Source organism: Polyodon spathula, chromosome 1 (genome assembly GCF_017654505.1).
Source record: "Polyodon spathula isolate WHYD16114869_AA chromosome 1, ASM1765450v1, whole genome shotgun sequence".
Taxonomy (NCBI): domain Eukaryota; kingdom Metazoa; phylum Chordata; class Actinopteri; order Acipenseriformes; family Polyodontidae; genus Polyodon; species Polyodon spathula.
The window spans coordinates 36,340,140-36,360,381 of NC_054534.1; the positions used below are offsets into that span (position 1 = coordinate 36,340,140).

At 34.8% G+C, this 20,242-nt stretch overlaps 1 protein-coding gene across 4 annotated transcripts in view; it reads right to left on the bottom strand.

Annotated features, from left to right (window-relative positions):
- The window catches only part of LOC121318091 (WD repeat-containing protein 7-like), a 217,841-nt gene extending 205,147 nt beyond the window's left edge, over positions 1–12,694 (bottom strand). For all 4 annotated transcript variants that reach the window (XM_041254378.1, XM_041254367.1, XM_041254396.1 and 1 more), the window contains exons 1-5: positions 12,541–12,694; positions 7,863–8,034; positions 1,189–1,295; positions 609–687; positions 313–487 (exon numbers count right to left, since the gene is read on the bottom strand). In XM_041254378.1, coding sequence (XP_041110312.1) covers positions 313–487; positions 609–687; positions 1,189–1,295; positions 7,863–8,021 — 520 coding nt within the window. In that variant the 5' untranslated portion in view covers positions 8,022–8,034; positions 12,541–12,694. The remainder of the gene's footprint in view (positions 1–312; positions 488–608; positions 688–1,188; positions 1,296–7,862; positions 8,035–12,540) is intronic.
- Between the last annotated feature and the right edge of the window lie 7,548 nt (positions 12,695–20,242).

Genomic DNA, 20,242 nt, shown 5'->3' on the forward strand with positions numbered 1-20,242 from the left:
GTTTCTTCTGATGCTCAAATATAAGTGATACGTTTGTTTTGATGCTCAGTATATATAAAAATAAAAATGACAGGGCCATCTATAGATCCCCAGATTCAGATATTAACTTTTCATTTACTAGGGTAAATGTAATTAAAGAGCTTATTAATGCTTGGGAATGCATATTTGCCTACATTTATGTTTTCTTTTACCCCCACAGCAACATTGCAAAGTGACATTATATGGTGCGGTATATTTTTTTTTTTTTTTTTATATGAAAGTTCAATTCCCTATTTTCCTGTGATTTACTGCACAGCACATGCTTCCACCAACCTTGTGTCCTGTGAGACCGAATAATACTCATGGAGCTGATCCAGTCAGGAGATATTTTGGACACCAGAGAGTAAAGGACCTCCAGGCTGGTGGCATCCACCACAAAGATTTCTGGGTAATGTCCATGACACAGCAGCCTTCCTTCTCGCTGGTTACCAATGGTAAACTGATAAAACTGTAGAAAGTATAAAATCAATCCATCAATCAATCAATCAATAATAATACAAAACACACATCAATGAGAAGATCAAACCTTTTTTTTTTTATTTTGACAAGAAAACACAAAATGGAGGTACCTGTATTCCAGTATGGGCGCAGGCTAGCTTAGTAAATTCTATGCATCGGCCATCACTAACATCCCACAGGCACATCTCACTGAAAGAAAAAACATTTAATCCCACACAGTACACTTTATCAAAGTGAGATCAAGACAGCGACATGATACCCTGGTGTCCAATTCGAAAACATAAATAAAACTTGCATTATTTTTTTTTTTTTAAATAAGAGAGAAAAGACTTGCAAACTAAAGGCACGACATTAGCTCACATTAGCACCCAAGCTTTTTTCTTACTCCAGGATGTATTATGAAATGAACACACTATACAAGTCAAGGGCTAAGTGGGGGTCAAACAAAAGAGCTCATGCTCACCTAGTCAGCATTCAACAAGCTACTATTTCAAATTACAGGTTGCAAACATGTGCTGCACTTATCTGAACCAATTGAAGCCTGTTTGTCATGGAACCAACAAAGATTGCAAGATCAGTTCTCAAGAACAATAGCGGATGGATCAGTATATTTTAGGCAATGACAGTATATCACCTAAGAGAACAGTAGAACTCTACAGGGTGAGATTTTGAAATTCTGCAGACACTCACCCACTCTCTGAGGCACTAACAATATACTGTTTATCCCTTTCAGAGCTCGCCTTCGACAGACAGGTGATCGAAGCAGTGTGACCAAAGAGAAGAGCTCTAGGAGTGATCTGCAGAGAACAGAAACAAATTACAGTGGCTCTGGACATACCATACATAATACTATATCTGAAATGAAATACATCACGATTAAATATTGTCTGTACATGGCACATCATATGAAAATTTTAAAACAACTGATGTGTGTGTGTGGGGGGGGTTTACTGTTGTCCCCATCATTTTCACCAACAGGGGTCCAAGTCATCATCTGCTGGAGACCAGCAGAACCTGAAGTATGCACCTATTATTCTCACTCGGACGTTTCCCTGAGCTAACTTTACACAGTAGCTGCTCAGGTCACAAGGATACCGTCTGCCTGTCACGTGCAGTAGTGTCATCCGGGAAAAAATAATTCAATGGCCTATCCGTTTTAGACATTTATTATTATTTTTAGACACCATTAAAACAATTTGTCAATTGTAGTAAAAGTGTAAAATAATGATTGTTATTTTTATTATTGACCACAAACAATATGGCTGTAAAGCAAATAGACAGAAACAGAAATATTTTGTTTTGTTTTTAATTCCAACGCTGCATGGAATATACGTAATGGATAAAACATTTATAATAATATTGTATTCCTTATTGATCGCCTTGCTATAGCAATTGACATCCTGGCTCGCTCCAAACATGGAACATTGCATTTATTATATAGATTTATCTTCCAAAAAATCGATTGCCAGATTGGTATATTATTCAACATTCACAACAAGCACTGCGGATTCAGCCCATACTTAAAATGAAAATGAATGTTTTTTGTTTTACATGTAGCATTAGAATGATAACCCCCTGGTGGTTTCCTGGAAACGTTGCAGCTAGGTCAGCTATTGCGCGTCAATCTGTGACGATCCGACTTGACAAATTTAGCGCTGCTCAAATTCTTGTAATTATAAAAAACTCAAAGTTTATAGGGATTCATTTTATTATAAAGCAGATGGTTCATATACAGATTAATTTCATTATAAAATTCATAGTTCATACGGATTCATTTTATTATAAAGCACATATTGAATTCTTGCCCAAAAATTAGAACATTAAAATACTGAACATTGAAATAAAACGCTTAACAATAAATAACTTCTAGTAATTATTAAATATAAAGTGTATTTATTTAAAAAAAAAAAAGTGTTACGCAAAAACACAAACAAGGAGATGAAGATGATGATGATATATATTTATGTGATACAAGTGCATGATGCATATTTAAATACAATATAGTCCCTTCAGATCTGTGACTTATGTAACCTTTCAGTACTGGAAACATCGAAATAATAATAATAATAATAATAATAATAATAATAATAATAATAATAATAATAATAATAATAATAATAATATCTCCTTTTAAATATAGTTATTAATGTTAAATGCGCATCATGGTGCAGGATTCTTTGCGACATATATTGGCCATATTCCGCTGTTGTTGTTAACACGGCTGCTATGTTCAGTTTCAAAACTAAGGCAGTAGTACAGCACCGCTATTACATTATGGACTGTTGCAATAGCTATTGTAAATTGACGGCAGTCGCAAAAGTGTTAGTGGGGCATGAGCGTCTATTTGCTTGTAACAATTAAGTGCCATTCCAGATCACTAAATTCTGTCTTTTGAATACATAATGGCATCCAAGCAAAGCACTGGGTGGAATTTCTTTACCAAGCAGGAGAAAACAGAATTTGCAAACTCTGCCAAGGAAAGATTTCATTCAAAGGAGGAAGCACACACACAATGTGCTCGACATTAGGGATGGGTCAGTATACCGGTATTTCGGTTTGCTACATTACGGTATTAATACCGTTCTTTTTATCCTAAACCGCAATTATCATAATTCAGTTATACAACAGTTAACGCATTTTTCAACTGCAAACACGCTTCTTCTAAACCAAGCCATGGTACTTGCAGCCTTAGCAAAGTGTCTGAGGAAGATCTTTTTGTGAACTGATACTGTATTTTGATAATAGTTTTGAAAGAAACTGTCAAAGACACAGAATACATGTTTCAATTGCTGCCTTCTGTTACCCAGAGCTTGCTGCGCCGGCTGCTCTTGGCTGCTGTCTTTCTGACCTCACAAACAGCTTTTAGAGAAAGGCCTTCTCCAAACCTTGTAGCATAGCATACATTTTAACATCCTATATTTACATTTGTCTGGTTTATCAACAGTCAGTTTAATGTAATTGATTAACATTAACGTTATTGTAAAATTATACATCACTTATCACAGATTTAGTACATTAGGTTTGTTTAAATAATTGATTAATTTATTTAATATAGCGTTGACAAGGCTGTTCAAGGCTTCATTGTATAATGATAAAATGCTGTTTGCCTCCACTAACAAGGTGGCAGAAGTAGTTTTAGTGGTTATTTGCATTATGATTAGCAGGTCACTCGTAATCTTTGCATCGTCCATTGGGTTCACAGACGCAGTCAGCCTCCCTCAATAACAATTCAAAGCTGCGCTGGGCTGTGCAGAATCTGCACGTATTTCTGTAAGTGTTGAGTGACGTCTACAGCGCATCTCCGAGATTCTGTGCAGAACTGCGGAAATATGCGCTATAAGAACATGACCAATGTCTCAAATAAAACTAGCACAGACCCGGGACTGCAGCAGGATAGCCTACTTATCAACATAGTTTTGTTTAAACAAGTTGAAACAGTATTCCAATTTTCTTAGGTAAGTGAAGAACTCCAAATGTGTAATAATCATTGGAAACTTGTGCAATGTCGTAAATGTAAATCCAATAACACATTTTAGTATTAAAATACTTTTTTTTTGCTATACATATTTTATTTTTCCAGTTGAAAAAATAAATGACTCATTTGCTCTTAAATAACCTGTTTGTGTTTTAAGGAAAAGACCAATCATTTCCCAAGTCTATTTGCCATCAGCTAAACAAAGTATTTATTTATTTATGTAATTTTATACGTTCAAATGTTTTAACAAACTACAGCACCACGTCATTTTGAGCAAATAATAGATCTTAATACTGTTGTTGTGTAACTTTTTTTTTTGTTTGTTTTTTTTTTTAAATTCTGATTGTCTTTATAAAAAAGAAACATACCAGGTTATCTGGCATAGTAAAATACCAAATACCAAATGTTTAAATCATTCCATGAAAGGAAGTGTGTTCTGTTGGTTTTATTTTTGTGAATTACAGCAATTTAAGTGATTTACATTAGTCTATCTTCTTTTGAGCCTTTATTTGATAACTTGCATGATGTACTACTGTATACCATGATATTAAGGTTATCACCGTATTTTTATTTTTTTTCTACGGTTATCATACCGTGCACATTTTATACCATCTAATCCCTACTCCACATTAGTTTTATTTTTATTTCATTTTATTTATTTGCTCATTTATTTTAAATAATAAATTTTGATCTTTTTAGAAGAAACTGTATCTGTGCAATAACTGTAGATAATCCATTCCGTATTGGAAGCCACGTGGTTATTATTAATGGATCACAGAGTTATCACTGAAACCCAGCAGGATATTATGTTGCTTTCTTTCCGATTTAGTTCCCGAGAAGAATAATCTCCGCAGTTATTCTTATTATTGAGGTGTACATGCCGCTCGCTGTGTGTTACTGTTTTCTGTAAAACACTGATATCCTGTCAAGTAAAAGGCTTCATGCAAAGCTTGTTGTAACGTCGTCTTTATTACGCAGTCCAGAGACCCGCGCTTACAACTGTATTGTCTACATGTTCTTTAAATTCTTACATTAAATTTAAATTCATACCCAGGTAATGCCCATAAATTTACCAATCAAAAATTTTAATCAAGTGACAGCCCTAATATATACATATACAATTTTATAATATATAATATATATTATATTATGTTATTGTTATAGACCGTTCTTATAAGCCACAGTTAAATATATATTATATAGTGCACCGTAACCCATAATATGTTAACTAATTTTATAACAAAGTTTAAACTGGCCACATATTAATGACAAAATCGTTAGTTAAAAACACAAGACAGCTGAATGCGTTTCCATCGCTGTGGATTGTTACATTAAAGGCGAGTACTTAATTAGTAATGGGTAATCTCGTTCAAGGTCATACCCGAGAATACTGTGGCTACCTAAAGCGATTGCTTAGCATAATATATATATAGTCAGAAATAAGACAGTGTAATTCCATTATAGATGTATTTGACAATTGGTGCCTTCAACGTTGGTCCCCTCTGAATCATCATAATCCCGGCTGAAGTGTAATATAGGGGCATTCATTTAGCCCTTATTTGAATCGTTAAAGCAGACAGCTGAGCTGCGTTTCCATCGTTGGAAGTTTAATCATTACCATTAAAGCGACATACTTGGCTTCCTGCTTTTATTCATTCTGAATCTCGTTAGAGGTACCCGAGAATACTGTGGCTACTACAAGCGATTGCTTAGCATGCTATCGTAGTCAGAAATCAGAGAAAGTAATTCCACATAATGACTATTTGAGGAATTGGTGCCTTCAACGTGCCCTCTGAATGTCAGTTCTTGCTTGCCCAGGTAAACAATCAATCAAGCGATTCTTACTTACTTGCTCATTGTGATGTATTTTATCCCTACGCTTCTGCTCATCCAGTTGAACATCAGTACGGGTTTGTCCAAAGTTTGAGTGTTACAGTGGCTCGCAAGTGATTTTGGCAATGCTCGTGTTTTTATGCTGACTTCAATCGACATCCTAGATTGCTGTAGCCAGTTTTCTTCCATATCGCCTTTTCTGTACTGAACAATTTTTTTTTTTTTTTTAATTGACAGTTACCGGTAAGTCACAGATACCTTTCATAATTTGAATGTTAGAAGTGGCGAGTATACCTCTTCCCTTCCTGTATCACTTCAGGTATTGTGTATACCTCCTTTTTTGTTTTAACAATCTCCAATTTTTCTGAGAAAGTTCTTGAAAATTGATTCGTAACCAAATCGACTACGTCAACTATTCTTAAATCGCTTACCCTAGCATATTTATGTCCCCGTCTCTGCTCACTAATGATTGGACAGCAGCAAAACCACGGTAGATCTTTGACTTTCCTATTGATTAAACTCACAAGATCTACAACTGTTTATGTCCCGCCTCCGCTCACTTATGATTGGAATGCCAAATAACAACAAATAATTACAGGAAAAATCTTTTGCAGCAAGAGATTTGCTTTTGTGAATGAAGGAAAAAAAAATTTAAGAATTAGATGCCTACAATTATTTATTTCAGCAATTTTTTTTTTTTGCAAAACTCCAAAAATGCTAATTTAAAAGTACTCATACTGTGACAAGGAAAATTCGATTCATATCTAGTTGAGGCACCTTTAGCAATAATAACCTCTTTTAAACCATGCTTCAACGTAAATTGTTCCAGTTCATTCAAATGCCGAGGACTTCTTTCGTGCACAGCCTTCTTCAACTCATACCAAAGATTCTCAATTTGATTTTGATCAGGAATTTGACTAGGCCATTCCAGAACCTTGATTTTATTTGAGGTATTTTATTTTATTTGAAGTACATTTTGATGTGTGCTTTTGATCGTTGTCGTGTTGGAAGATGCGGTTTCAGATGATTGGTCAATATTTGTTGGTATGCTATGGAATCCATTTTACCGTGTACTGAAACTAAAAATTTCCTGTTCCATTAGAATAAAAACAGCCCTATAGAAGGATATTACCACCCCCATGCTTGACAGCAGGTATGGTGTTCTTTTCTTTGTATGCCTCACCAGACATTTTCATTTTGCTATCTTCCATTTAATTTCATTGTTCTTCATCCAAATCGGCATGTCTACTCATTACTTTTGGGATTTTTTTGTTTTTGTTTTTTTTTTGCAGGTAATTGGTCACTGGTTTATAGTTTTCACATTTTCTGTACTTGCTCTTATCTGAAATCGTTCTTAGCCATTTATCGTACTTACTATGTGCTCAATGGAATTTACTATAAGTTGAACTGCTCTTTGTCAAATTTGCTCTTAAATGTAATTATTTACTGTATTCTTTATTTTGCTCTTATTTGAATTTGATATTATTTTATAATGATTTTACTGTAGTTTACAACTGCTCTTATCTGTAATGTGATATTTTGTAACAACTGTAAGTCACTCTTTTAATAAATAATGTTCAAATGATGAACATGGTTCTAAGATTTTGCCTTACACTGCTACTAGTTATTTTAGGAAAAAAGCGAATCCACTTACAAGGTAGCAGTATTTGAATGACAAGTAACTTCTATAGCAGTGAGAAAGCTAATTTTTTTTTTTCCTGTAGTCTTGAAAATATATCAGCGTCATTTTTAAGCAGCACTTTGATTTACTCTCTTTAGGTAACCAGTGGGAAAAAGAGAAAATGACAAAACACAGCACAGAAACAAGGTACAATTGTGTATAACTGACACAGAATACATGTACAACACTGGGTTAAACTACTGTATGACACTGGACCTTTAGTAAAACTAAGAAACACAAAACTAGACCAACAACGATGTTTCATGTTTCTCTTGACACTGGTTGCGCTAAATTCAATTTTTTTAACACATAGCTAAAGTTCACACATTTTAAAACCTTTGTACTGTATCTCAAAATGTCCCGATCACAACTCACCTCCAGATCCGAAGTCAGGTCCCAGAGGCAGATCTGTCCATCATGGCAACCTGTGACAATGGTCGCCAGGTCATCCATAACCAGCAATGTTGAAATGCAGTGTGTGGGAGCTTTGCGGCCCCACAGAACAATGGGGAGCACCAGGCTGTTTGCTGCCATGCTTGTTTTTGGCCTGTAAAAACACAAACCAGAAAACAAATTCAGAAATTTGAAATTGGTTGCAAATGTGCGAATTCTCGTTTCATCATGTTACACCATCGCTACATTAACTCCTTCCACTATTGATATACAGAACTACGTTAAATAGGGAATGGAATAGACTTCATGATGGTTGATTGCTGCTTTAAAAGCTTTCAATCTAAAAGATACACAGGCAAGAATAAAAAAAAAGTGTATGCCTATCCATCCCAGTACAATCACTGTACCTGCACATTAATTTATTTCACCGGGAACTGGCAAAACAGTAAATAACCAAGCCAGTAAATAGCAACCCTAGCAGTATACTAGTATACTATTCCCTGCCGATATTCAGTTGTTAAAATACTGACTCAATCAAACTACCCTGTGTTAAAAAAATATTTTTTAATGACAGAAATGTCAATGCAGGGGAGGGGAGGGGCTCACAAAATGTATTATATCTGTGCATTTCCCCTTGTTAAAAGATTACAATCCAAGCACTCTTTATAGCATATGAATACTGTTTACAAAAGAATGGCACTTACTGTAGATAGTGGCTTTTTACGTAATTATTTCAAATTGTAGCGTCTAGACAAACCGCAACCAAGTCCGAGTTAGATTATTTTTTTAGTTTTAGTGTAAGTTTCCACATGGAAAATGTTAATTCTGGCACAAATAACAGATCACGATCGCTGTACCTAACGCTGGCCCCCATGATTGTTTTGATTTCAATCCTACTAGCCTCATTCTGGATTAGCTCATGAATCTGTGTCTGTGGGAATACTATTATGCTTTGCCACCCTTATCAATGACTCAGCAATGCAGCAAATTAAAGTCATAGCTCTTACTGCAATTATACAAATGATCAGAAATAATGGCAATTGATAGATTTCCATGTACAGCTACCGTAAGGGAATATTTGTAATCGTCTTGCTTTGCATTAACTCCACGTATTTTACCTACTGTAACACCATATCAAAACCAGTTCTACTGTACTGTGAAAAGTATCTGCTAATGATTATATTGTTAGACCATAAGCAGATCATTGCTGGCTGCCAAAATGGCCTATACATGATATAATGTAGGTTGCTGACAGCTTCATGAAAACAAAATCAACAACAGTACCATATTGACTGTTGACATCAATCCTTTATCTAACTGCGTATCTCCCCTCTGGCATGGAAAACGAGTCCTAAAAGGTAGTGACTGTTTTTTTTTTGACAGGGAAAAATTTTCAACACAGATTTTCAAGCAGATTTTGTTTAGTTCACCAGCTGCCAACACATTACTGTAGCTTACTCCCAGCAAATATTCAGGTAAATACATAACAGCTCCCAGAGAATGAAAATACTGTTACTGAAATATGCAGCTCTGCCTAACAGACAGAGAATACAGTATAAGGGTCAGGGCTATGGTCAGCTAGCCACTGCTACAGGTCATAAGGGGCTTCAGGACGTACACAATATCTCCAAACACTAACTCCACGTTAAGCACAAAAAGTGTGTCATTCTATTTTTATTTTAAGTGTACAGCTAGTCATTCACTGATGTGTCACTACAGACTTCATTTCCGTTTTGTTTTTGGAAAGCTCTAACTGAGATTGTTATTAGCATCCATCAGTGAGAAATGCCAAGGCAGGAACAGAGTAAAAAACGTGTGTAAAATAAATAACATTTGCAATATTAAATAGGTTCTATTTAATGAAAGGAAGTGGCCCATAAGTGGTTCCTGTTTTAAGTGCATGTTTAGCTAATTTCTCGGAAGAAAAGACAGTTACCATTCATTCTGAAAAAGGCAAGTAATACTTTGGTAAAAATAGGATTCTGCATGCATGGGTACAAGGGTTGCTTTTTTCTTTTTTATGAACAAGTCATGGACACAGTTTGACTACTTACACTCATGTGTTGACACAATACAGAATACACTGTAAAAGACAATCAATTAAGTAAAGGATTATTTTAAGTTAGGCTATATTTGTATTTAATATGATTAAATTAATCTTAAACTACAACTGAATTATACAAATATTACATCAATCTATTATAATTAAACACGACAACCAATTCTGCTGTAATGTTACTACCCTTTAAACTGCGTACTATAGAAACAATTTCAGACATTAAACGCCTTAAAAAAGTCAACAGTCCTTAGATTACAAATAACTGTCTTTAAATATTTAATCACATTTAATTTGTATAGAAAGTTTAATTTGAGTACATTACACTTAACCATACCTCAAAGATAGATGAAATCACATTAAAAACCCCAAATACAATCGGTCATAAAGTGTACATTCCAATCACTACACATTTTGGAAAGGAGGCAATTAGGCTACAGTACATGTTAACTTAACAAAATGTGAAACAAACAAGACCTTGAAGACTTATGAAAATAAATTTGTAGTTGCTTAAAGACCACAGCACACTTTTTCACTTTAGACAGTTTAATTACCGATTGTTTCTAGACTACTTCTTATCATACCTGTTTGCGAATGTTCCTTTCCTGGAAAACCCCCAAAGCTTCCTGAGTACTTTCTTCATTTTCACACAGCAGAATAAACTCATGCTATCACAGAACCGCTATAGCCAGAATAACTGCATAGGACTATTTTCTGATCAACCGAACAGAACTACAGTACTACATTTAGAACACATGTATCCACAGGCTATTATCTATATCAATACCAACACATTAGCGATGGGAGTCTGACCATGCTTAAAACAAAAAAAAGTGCCAATATGTGCAGCCACTGTGACATTTCAGATTGCTACATTCCTATATATTTTTTTTTACTTTTCAGTAAGCCATTTAAATGACCTGACTCAAATAATTTAAGTAGACCAAATATTGTACCAACTCTAAATTATTATTTTTCAGGCCAGTGTTACATTGCATGCTTGGGAAAGAAGAGGCTGCATTTGTAGATTACAAAAGTCATGTTGATGTAAAGGTAGAATAGTGTCTCGATGAACTTCATGCAAATATTGTTCCTTGGTGTCCGTTTACTACATTCATTCCTCATTTTCCCCTGTTCTGAATCCTTTTCAAGGTCGTTTCAGTTTTTAGGACACAAGCTGTCTCCCACGAAACTGACTTGACACTTATTTTGTGAACCACACAGGCACGCTCTGTAACAGCACTGTAGTTCAAGAAGCAACATAAAAAATAACCTCTTATTCCAAAATATATTTTATGTTGATGAATGTTACAGATAAAACTCATTAAAAAAAAAACAAACAAACATATTCTTTAAAATAGTATGGTCTAATTAATAGGCCTACATCCTTTAGGATGAAGGATTTTTTAATCTCTACCGATAATGTAATTAGACTAATTTATTATAAAACTTATTTTTGTGGAGCATTTGCATTAACCCTAAAAAGGCACTGTCCTGCCTTCCAAATGCTCACTGTCTGAGACACCTGTATTACCTCACCCAGCTACCTAAGTGCTCAGGTTTTTCAACAAAGAGCAGTAAAATCTCTATTGGGCACCCGTTGTAACCAGAGTTCATCAGTTTGACTGTAGAGTAACTGCCCAGGTGAATGTATCTCTCGAAACGGTCTGCCCTTAATATTTAAAGAGACAGCTAAACAATTCAGAAACGTATATTAACCAATATGTCAATCCACAGAAACATCAACGAATGTTGATGGGTACTGCCTAGTACTGTTACTTTGATTACAGTATAAAACGAGCCACCCATACATTCTCACTGACTACGGCACAGTCATTTCTCAGCACCGTCAACAACTTCGATGCAAACTTTCAGACAGATATATCTTTACACTTAAAACAAACATTTATTCTTAAAAGTAACTTCTGCGTTGTATGTCTGTATTCACAAGTTCATCGATCAATTATGCTCTGCAGAGGCTGAATGAATTACTATGCAAATCTACTCATTGCAAACAGCGTACTGTACCTAGCTACGTGGTCTGAACTCAGTTAAATTGGTTGGGTTAACCACAGTACTTTATCTGTGTTTTTTTTTTTTTTTTTTTTTTTTTTAAGTAGCCTCTGTTCTACTCGAGACTTCGATTTCTTTACAGAAAACAGTATATTTTACAGTCTTATTTATGACATGAAGTAGTAATCTACGGTACTATACGGAACATAAACATAAGCTACGATAACAGAATGTAGAAACACACAAATGTAGTACAAATAAAAGTATTATTACAATTATGTTACATTACCATTTTGATCAAAATCAGGGCTATATTTTATAAGAACTAGTAGTACCGTGTTGTGTCAAACTGATAGTGATATTAACTAGGTTGAACCTACTGTAATTTAATTATCAAGACGCTCGTCTAATCTGTCTTGTCACTAATTACGGTACAGGAATATATTGTCTTCTGTTTTGTGCAAGACATAATGGAAATAACAGTTTGCCCGTAATATAATACACCCCATTATTAGCCAGCATTATTTTCACCATAATAAAAATACCACTTCCCAGTTTATTTCCCGGATATACTACACAACACAGACGTACCTGTCACTGGTCGGTATTCTATTGGAACATATCCTTTTTTATATATTTCTGACGGCGGCCAACACATATAATTTTAAATTTTTTTAAATGTATTATTGTGTTTATTCCCCTCTGCAGGTTCTCTTCAGTCAGCTGATACCTCCGCACAGCTTTACGAGACACTCACTGCCGTAAAGCAGAACTGCTGTAACAATAAATGGCACATCCACGAAAGACATGTTTGGTGTGGCAGTATACTGATGTTTGTGAATAGTGTAATGAACAATTTAATAAATACAATTGATGTAATGTAAAGCAAAGTTGAATAAAGTACTGTTTTGTGGGGATAAAAAAACATATACTTTCTGAATGGAACTAAAGGTTCACCACGGGTACCTTCTCTAAGAAATGTATGTTAGTGAATAATTACAATCATGTATGAACTAGTTATTTTCACATTTGTGAAATTCATGTTGTAAAAATATTTTAAAAGTTTCAGAACATTTTGTATTTCTTTAAGTATATATTTAGTTGTTTTTAGCAATAGTGAAATACAATAGTATGAGATCACATCGTCAACAGAGCCTACAGTAATGTACGGTAGAATAACCATAGGAAATAAATAAACAAATACTGTATGCATGTTTATATATGCATTGTGGTCCAGTGGTTATAGTCCTGGGCTTGTAACCAGAAGGTCATTGGTTCAAATCCCATCTCTGCCACTGACTGACTCACTGTGTGATCCTAAGCAAGCCACTTAATCTCCTTGTGCTCCATCTTGTGGATGAGATGTTAAATCAATGTCCTATTGTAAGTGACTGCATATAATGCACAGTTCACAGCTGACCTCTGTAAAATGCTTTGTGATGGTGATCCACTGGGAAAGGTGCTACATAAAGATGTTATTGCTGTAACAGCAGGTGCCACAGCTGCTAGGCAGGGACTTTCCCAGCTGGTAATGTGTCCCCTCTAGATTGGCTGAAGCGGGCTCTGCTTTCCTCTGGCTCCCATATAAAAGGGGCTGGGAGCTGGACATCGGGGTTAGCCTGGAGAAAAGGGACTGAGACCTGGAAATTGTTTAAACTTGTTATTTTGGTCTGTGTTTTGTGTGTGAAATAAAGCCAAGTGTTGTACTTCGAGAAGCTCTGTTTTGTCTCCTTCTTGACATCAGGACATTATTATATTTAACATATTTTTTTTTAAAAAAGTATTTACATTGATACTAGAGTACTGCATATGATACAAATAAGTATAATCAATTACAAAAAAAAGAATCATGTCCTCATTTCATTTTAACATTCTTTAAAAAATATTTAAATAAGCTGCCTTAGGGCAGGATATCTCTTCTTTAATTTGATGACCCCTTATTTTTTATTTATACGTTAAATGTATTATAGAAGTATATTTCATCCTGCAAAGTTTAAGGGAAAAAAAGAGACAAAGATTAATGTAGTCTGTTGCATATGTGTGATAGCAATACAAAGCATTGTATATTTATTTTATTTCATCACAGCTATTAGTTTAATAGAAGAAAAACAACACATTGATAAAGACATGTTTTTCCTTCAGCAAAAGAGGCACATGTCAGGGTTCAAATGGGGAGGGCCGGGGTCGATCCCTTTAAGCTTCTCCAAATAGTTGTATTTCCAGATTTCCTTTTTAACATGTTTTAAGCTGACAGGTGTCACTTAAAACAGAAAGGAACCTGACAATCTGAAAACTTATCTGTGCATTTTCCATAGGCAAGGTCTTCACACACCAGTGCAAATTTTTAATTGGCGACGAGATACTTTCACAGCGACGAATAGCCCTGAATTGCAAAGCATTATACGATTATACTGTATTTACAGTATAATCGTAAATCTCGAAAAACTACTCACTTCTAAATCTTTTGTAGTCATTTTTGTATTACTTTAGTATAAATACATGTTAATTTGGATTCATATGTTGTTTTTTTCTGACTTTATGTGAACGAAAAGGCACACATCTGCCCATTTTCCCATTGGCAATAGTGATATTTTGAAATATCACTGTCCTGGTCACAAAAGCAAAGTTTGTGGGGAATAATAGCCATTTTCTATACTTTTGAGGCATAAGCAATTAGGAAATAACACTTACTACCCAGGAACAAAAATTGTGTTACATAGTGTAATCATAGGGTGCACCTTAAAGTGAGCGATAATTAGTTAATTTGGAAAGCCAACTTTAACCACTGATAGACACACTATTTAAATCTATTTTTCTTGGCTGAAATCTGTCTGGCATCACGGAGGCATTACTTGCATTCAAGTTTTCATATAGAGCAGTGAAAATTAATTTCTTAGATTTTATTTTATCGTTCATTGCATTGGTACAAATAGTGCTTAAATAAAACACTGGACCAAACTAGGTATTATAGTGTAAAACAACCTCCTCCACTCCTCTGCGTGCAGTTTTAGTTTGCATTGCCTCTGCCTGTCCCCTGCAGAGGGCTGTGTCTGTAGATCGCTCATTTTCGGTCAATGTAAGCCATCTCCACCTTTCACAATAAGCCAATAACCAAAAGATATGCCTGGACTGCTGGGGCTTTTTATATCACAGTCTATCACGAGTGTGCATGCTACGGTATGTAAATTAGCCATACCAGTTAGTAAATGGGACAGTAAATTTTGATTTATGATGCACGTTAGGCTCACTACTTAATGTGTATGTTATAGCTACATTCAGTGCCCTTTTGTAAATGAGGCCCATAGTCATTCTTTGTGAACAGAGGTACAATACTGTTGTTTCCAGGAGAGGGCACTAATTGCATTTGCAACAGAAACATGTATCCCACTTCAGTAGCCCTGAATTGCAAAGCATTATACATTTTTACAAATTTCCCAAAATTCACAGGAAACATTTTGAAAATCAATTTCTTTTCAACAGTGTAAAGTTTCAGCATTATTTAGTTATTAAGAGCATCTACATGGAGACCAATTTTAACCTTGTGTGCTGTACATTTTTGTTTATTTATTGAAACAGGGTACAAACCCATGGAGATACCCATCACATAGATTAAATGGGTCTTGGTTAGATGGCTTCCAAAGTTGTGGCTTTGTATAAATGTTTATACTATAGGGCCACCTCAGGTCAGACAGCGCTAGAACAAACTGCAGTGTTATTCTTGATAACTAAATGGCAATAACCAGGTATGCTTATCAATCAACCAAAAAAATGTTTTTTTAAAAATGTAAAAAGCACTTGGACAAGTAATCACACATCACCTCCTTGATAACTGTGGGAAGTGCATTTTTACCTCAAGAATAATTAAGCATTGAGCGTACGTATTTAAAACTGCCCGACTTGCAGCACTAGACAGTTCTACCCTGTAATATTTTTAGACTATCATCTGAGTACCAGATTTGGTGATGAACCTCATCCCCCGGTAGAGATACTTTTTTCAGTGTTTTTGGGACTGTGACTGGTATGATTTAAATGTACAATTTTGTGTTCATTATAAACACTGTTTTATTGTTATTATTGTTTTACAACTTAAAATGCCCCATCGAGATAACATTGTGAGACTACGTGGTCAACTGTGAGTGATAATTGACAAACTGTCTGTTAACCACGCACATGAGAAACCCTGTGCCGAATGTGGTCAAGGGATAAACTAGGTAATTGAGAACCAGTTAATCCCTTGACCACAATATAAAAACAAGCAGCTTTCACTGAAGGGGGCTGGTGTTCAAAGTGAAGGGACGTGAGTCATGAGATAAAGAAAGTAAGAATAAAAACAATTGCTACCAGCATGTTACTTGTTTTTGTATCTATTTGTTTGTTTGTTTTGTATAAATATTTTGTTTTGTTTGTTTAAATCTTGTATTTATAATTAAAACTTGTGCACCGGCGCATTCAACCCCAGTACTGTGTTCAGTTTTTTCCTGGTCTGATGTCACCCAGTCACCCACAAGCTATTCTGCTACAGGGATAGACAAGGTGCTAATACATCCTTCTAGGGTGGTTACGTCATTGGCAATGTGGTAAAATAAAAAATAGATGCTATTTTTCATGTAATTTACCTGAAATTAATATTTTAAAAAGTTAGGTGTGGTGTGTGTGTGTGTGTGTGTGTGTGTGTGTGTGTGTGTGTGTGTGTGTGTGTGTGTGTGTGTGTGTGTGTGTGTGTACACACACACACACACACACACACACACACACACACACACACACACACACACCTTTTAAAATTATAATATTCAGTAGTTGAAAAAAGTAAACATCACACATTGTATTTTGTTGATTTAACAGATTTATTTATTTTCTCTCAATTAATTTTTCTCCAGCCTGCATCGTTTACTTAAAATACATGCATTACTACATGTATAACCTGTAAATAGGTGTGACTATATCACTATAATTCTGCAAGAACAGATACTATAACTGAATTATATAATACACTAGATGATTAGTATGTTAATATAAACCAAATTGAAATACTAGCTTCATAACAAGTTATTTTGAGAACCTTTTCAGGTGTAATTGAAATGAAATGCCATTTGTATGGTTTCTTTGGTTGTTTGGGAGGTTTTCAGCCTGTCAGCATGGTTGTTTGTGGTGTTGTATAATATTCTTTTTTTCTTGCTTGCATTCCAGATTCCGATAGTGCCAAAACCTTCCATCTTGTAAGGTAGATACTACTACTGGTACTGTAACGTCTATAAAATAAGCACATACAAAACTGAGAAAACAAAGGAAAACATACTTACCAGTTGATAAACACGCTGTTTAAAAAAACATAGACATTTCCATTCCACGTGCACTTTATACAATAACTTGGATGGATGTAGTAATAAACATCAATTATTTACATGTATGGGAGAATGGAGTCAGGTAGAGGAGAACCAAATGCAAAGAAGAAGAGGAGCACAACAAACTGGGAAATATGAATCAAGAACCTGAAACGATCAAAAGAGTCCCTGAGCAAGGCAACCAAGGAGTCAATTGGAAAGATTTTATTTGCTGCTCAGAGGAGGAGAAATTAACCATGTTTCAGGTTACGGCATGAAGATTTGTCTAGCAGGACAGTTTTTTTGACACAAAAGCTGCTACAAGTCTTATATGTTGCATAATATTACAGAACACGCAACAGGTTCATCAGAAGCTTCAGCATCCAAAGAAGTGTGAACACTCTCAACCAGATCAAGTGTGGTCAGAACACAAGATTTCAGCAGGTGCATCTTTTGCAACAGTTTAAAAAACAATGGTGATTGCCAGCTTTTCAGTGCAAACTTTCAAGTTTCAGAATAAATTAGTTAATGCTGTATCTTTACGAGAAGATGACACCATGTTGGCAAAAATAGCCACTGCAGGTAATAACCTGATTGCTGCTGGCAAAAGTTATCACAGGAAATGTCATGCTCACAATATAAGTGACTGTAACATAAGGGCACAGCAGAAGAAGGTGGAGTCTGTGTAGAGTGCAGAAGAATCCCTTCATGATGTTGCATTCATAGCATTACTGTCAGAGATTGAGTCTCAACTTTACAAGGTGAAAGTCTTTGATATGGGGAAATTGCTAAAAAAAAAAAAAAAAATCTTTCTGAAGAAACATGCTCCAAAACTTGATAAGTACCAGTGTAAAAGCTGAACGCAAGACTGCTAAAACATTTTGGGGAAATAATAACTTTCAAGGGAAGAGAGTCAAGGCCAGAGCTGGTCTTTTCCAAGGATCGAGTGGATGTTGGCATCATATATACCGAATCAGAGATCCACAATATAAACAACCTACCAGTTGAGCAAGTAACTCAAGTTTTGTAATAACTGTGGTGTGTTTTAAAGAATATAAAACCAGCATAAATATTATTGCAGCAAATTTTGAACAGGTTACCATGTTTTGGAGGCCGGCCAGACTATAGCGCGTGGAAGCTTGTAACCTGGAAAGAAGCAGAAATTGCAAATTAACAAAAACAAAAGGGTAACCTTTTTTTAGGCAGAACAATATTTAAAACAAAAAAGACCTATTTGATTTCATTTGATTGTGTTGTTACTAAGCATAGAGGTTTTAAATAAAAAATATATATATTCTGATCTAATAATAGAGTGACAAAACTCTCTGAAGAGGAATAATGTTTTAAGTATTTTGGTCTAATAAGAAACAATATTTAAACTAGCTCTACTGTAATACAGATAGACTGTAAAAGCAGGAGCAAGCATTTAATCTAAGAATTAGTTCATTTTCTTTCTTGAATTAAATAAAAAAATATTTTAGACATTACATTATCTATTAAATTAAAGAATATGAATGTTTAGTTAATATAAAGGTTTTTACTGCAATAAAAAACAGGAACTGTTAGGTCGGAATATTAGACAAATAAAGTGTAAACAGTATTCAATAATTTTAGTACACAAAAAACCAACAGAAAAATAGTCTTGCCCTTATCTGCTTGCAAGCAGAGCAGTGTTAGATATGGAAGGTTCTTTTTGGCAGTTTTTACTTGTAGTCCGCAGTTTTGAATCCAGGGTCTTCCTATGATAAGAGGATCTGGCAGCTGTACTGAGCATTCCACAAATTAAGGGAGTTGTGACCAGTATTAGTTATTATCAAATAAGTAGCAACTTTCTTTGGGAGAAAAGTAACTTAATGCGGTGAATTTGGAGAAGTGCTTACAATGGTGTTTCATATTGATTAAAACAATAGTCTTGATCAGAAACAGGGGTGTCTGAATCTTGCTTGAACAGGCAACTCTTAGAAACAAAGAGAGGTCAGGCATTGTCCAAGAATGGTACAAGTTCATATAAGGCTGTTCTATTTAACATGTTTCATTATAGCTTAAATTGAAATGGAAATAATTGAAGTGACCACTGTATGCATATTCAAAGGCTTGTGATAAACCCCTACAGTCTTTTTATTCTACACTTTGTTAACACACATTTGTATATGAAGTTAAACTGACCCATCGACAACACACTGAAAAAAGATAACATAATATGCAGCTATGCAGAGGGACATATATTTTTTGACCCAGCTTAATATAATCAAATAGAGCTGATATTACATATTAAAAACACCTCTCATATATGCACATATACCTGTATTATATTATAGCAAGGATTCTGTAAGCTTTGGTCCATCTGGCTTTTTAGAAAAAGAAGGATTTGGCAAAAGACAGAGGTGAAATCATGTTCTAATATTTTTTGGCAATAAGTTATATCCAATCAGTTTTAAAAAAATGAGTTGACCAGATCTTTCTAGAATGTATAATTAACTCAAAGATACGAAATGTCAAGGCTGAGTGATGATTAGATTTACTTGGGACTTCCGATGTATTCAATGGAGGTAAAATCCTATATAAGCCCAGAGCAAGACCCCATTCGATATATTGCAACTTGCTAACTACGAGTTGTGTGGTCCATGCTCTGAGGATCTCTGAAAAACTGATTGCTGTTTGGTCGATGTGAAGTCTCTCTGCCTTTTGCAGACAGTTCTTATTTTTCAATATATCCTATACTTACTTCAATATACTACAAGATAAGCATATATTTGAAATTAACATCTCTTTTATATTGATGCATTGCTATAAGGTGTAGAACTTATGTTTTAGTCTGAAGAGAGTGACACACACACACACATTATATATATATATATATATATATATATATATATATATATATATATATATATATATATATATATATATATATATATATACACACACACACACACACACACACACACACACACACACACACACACACA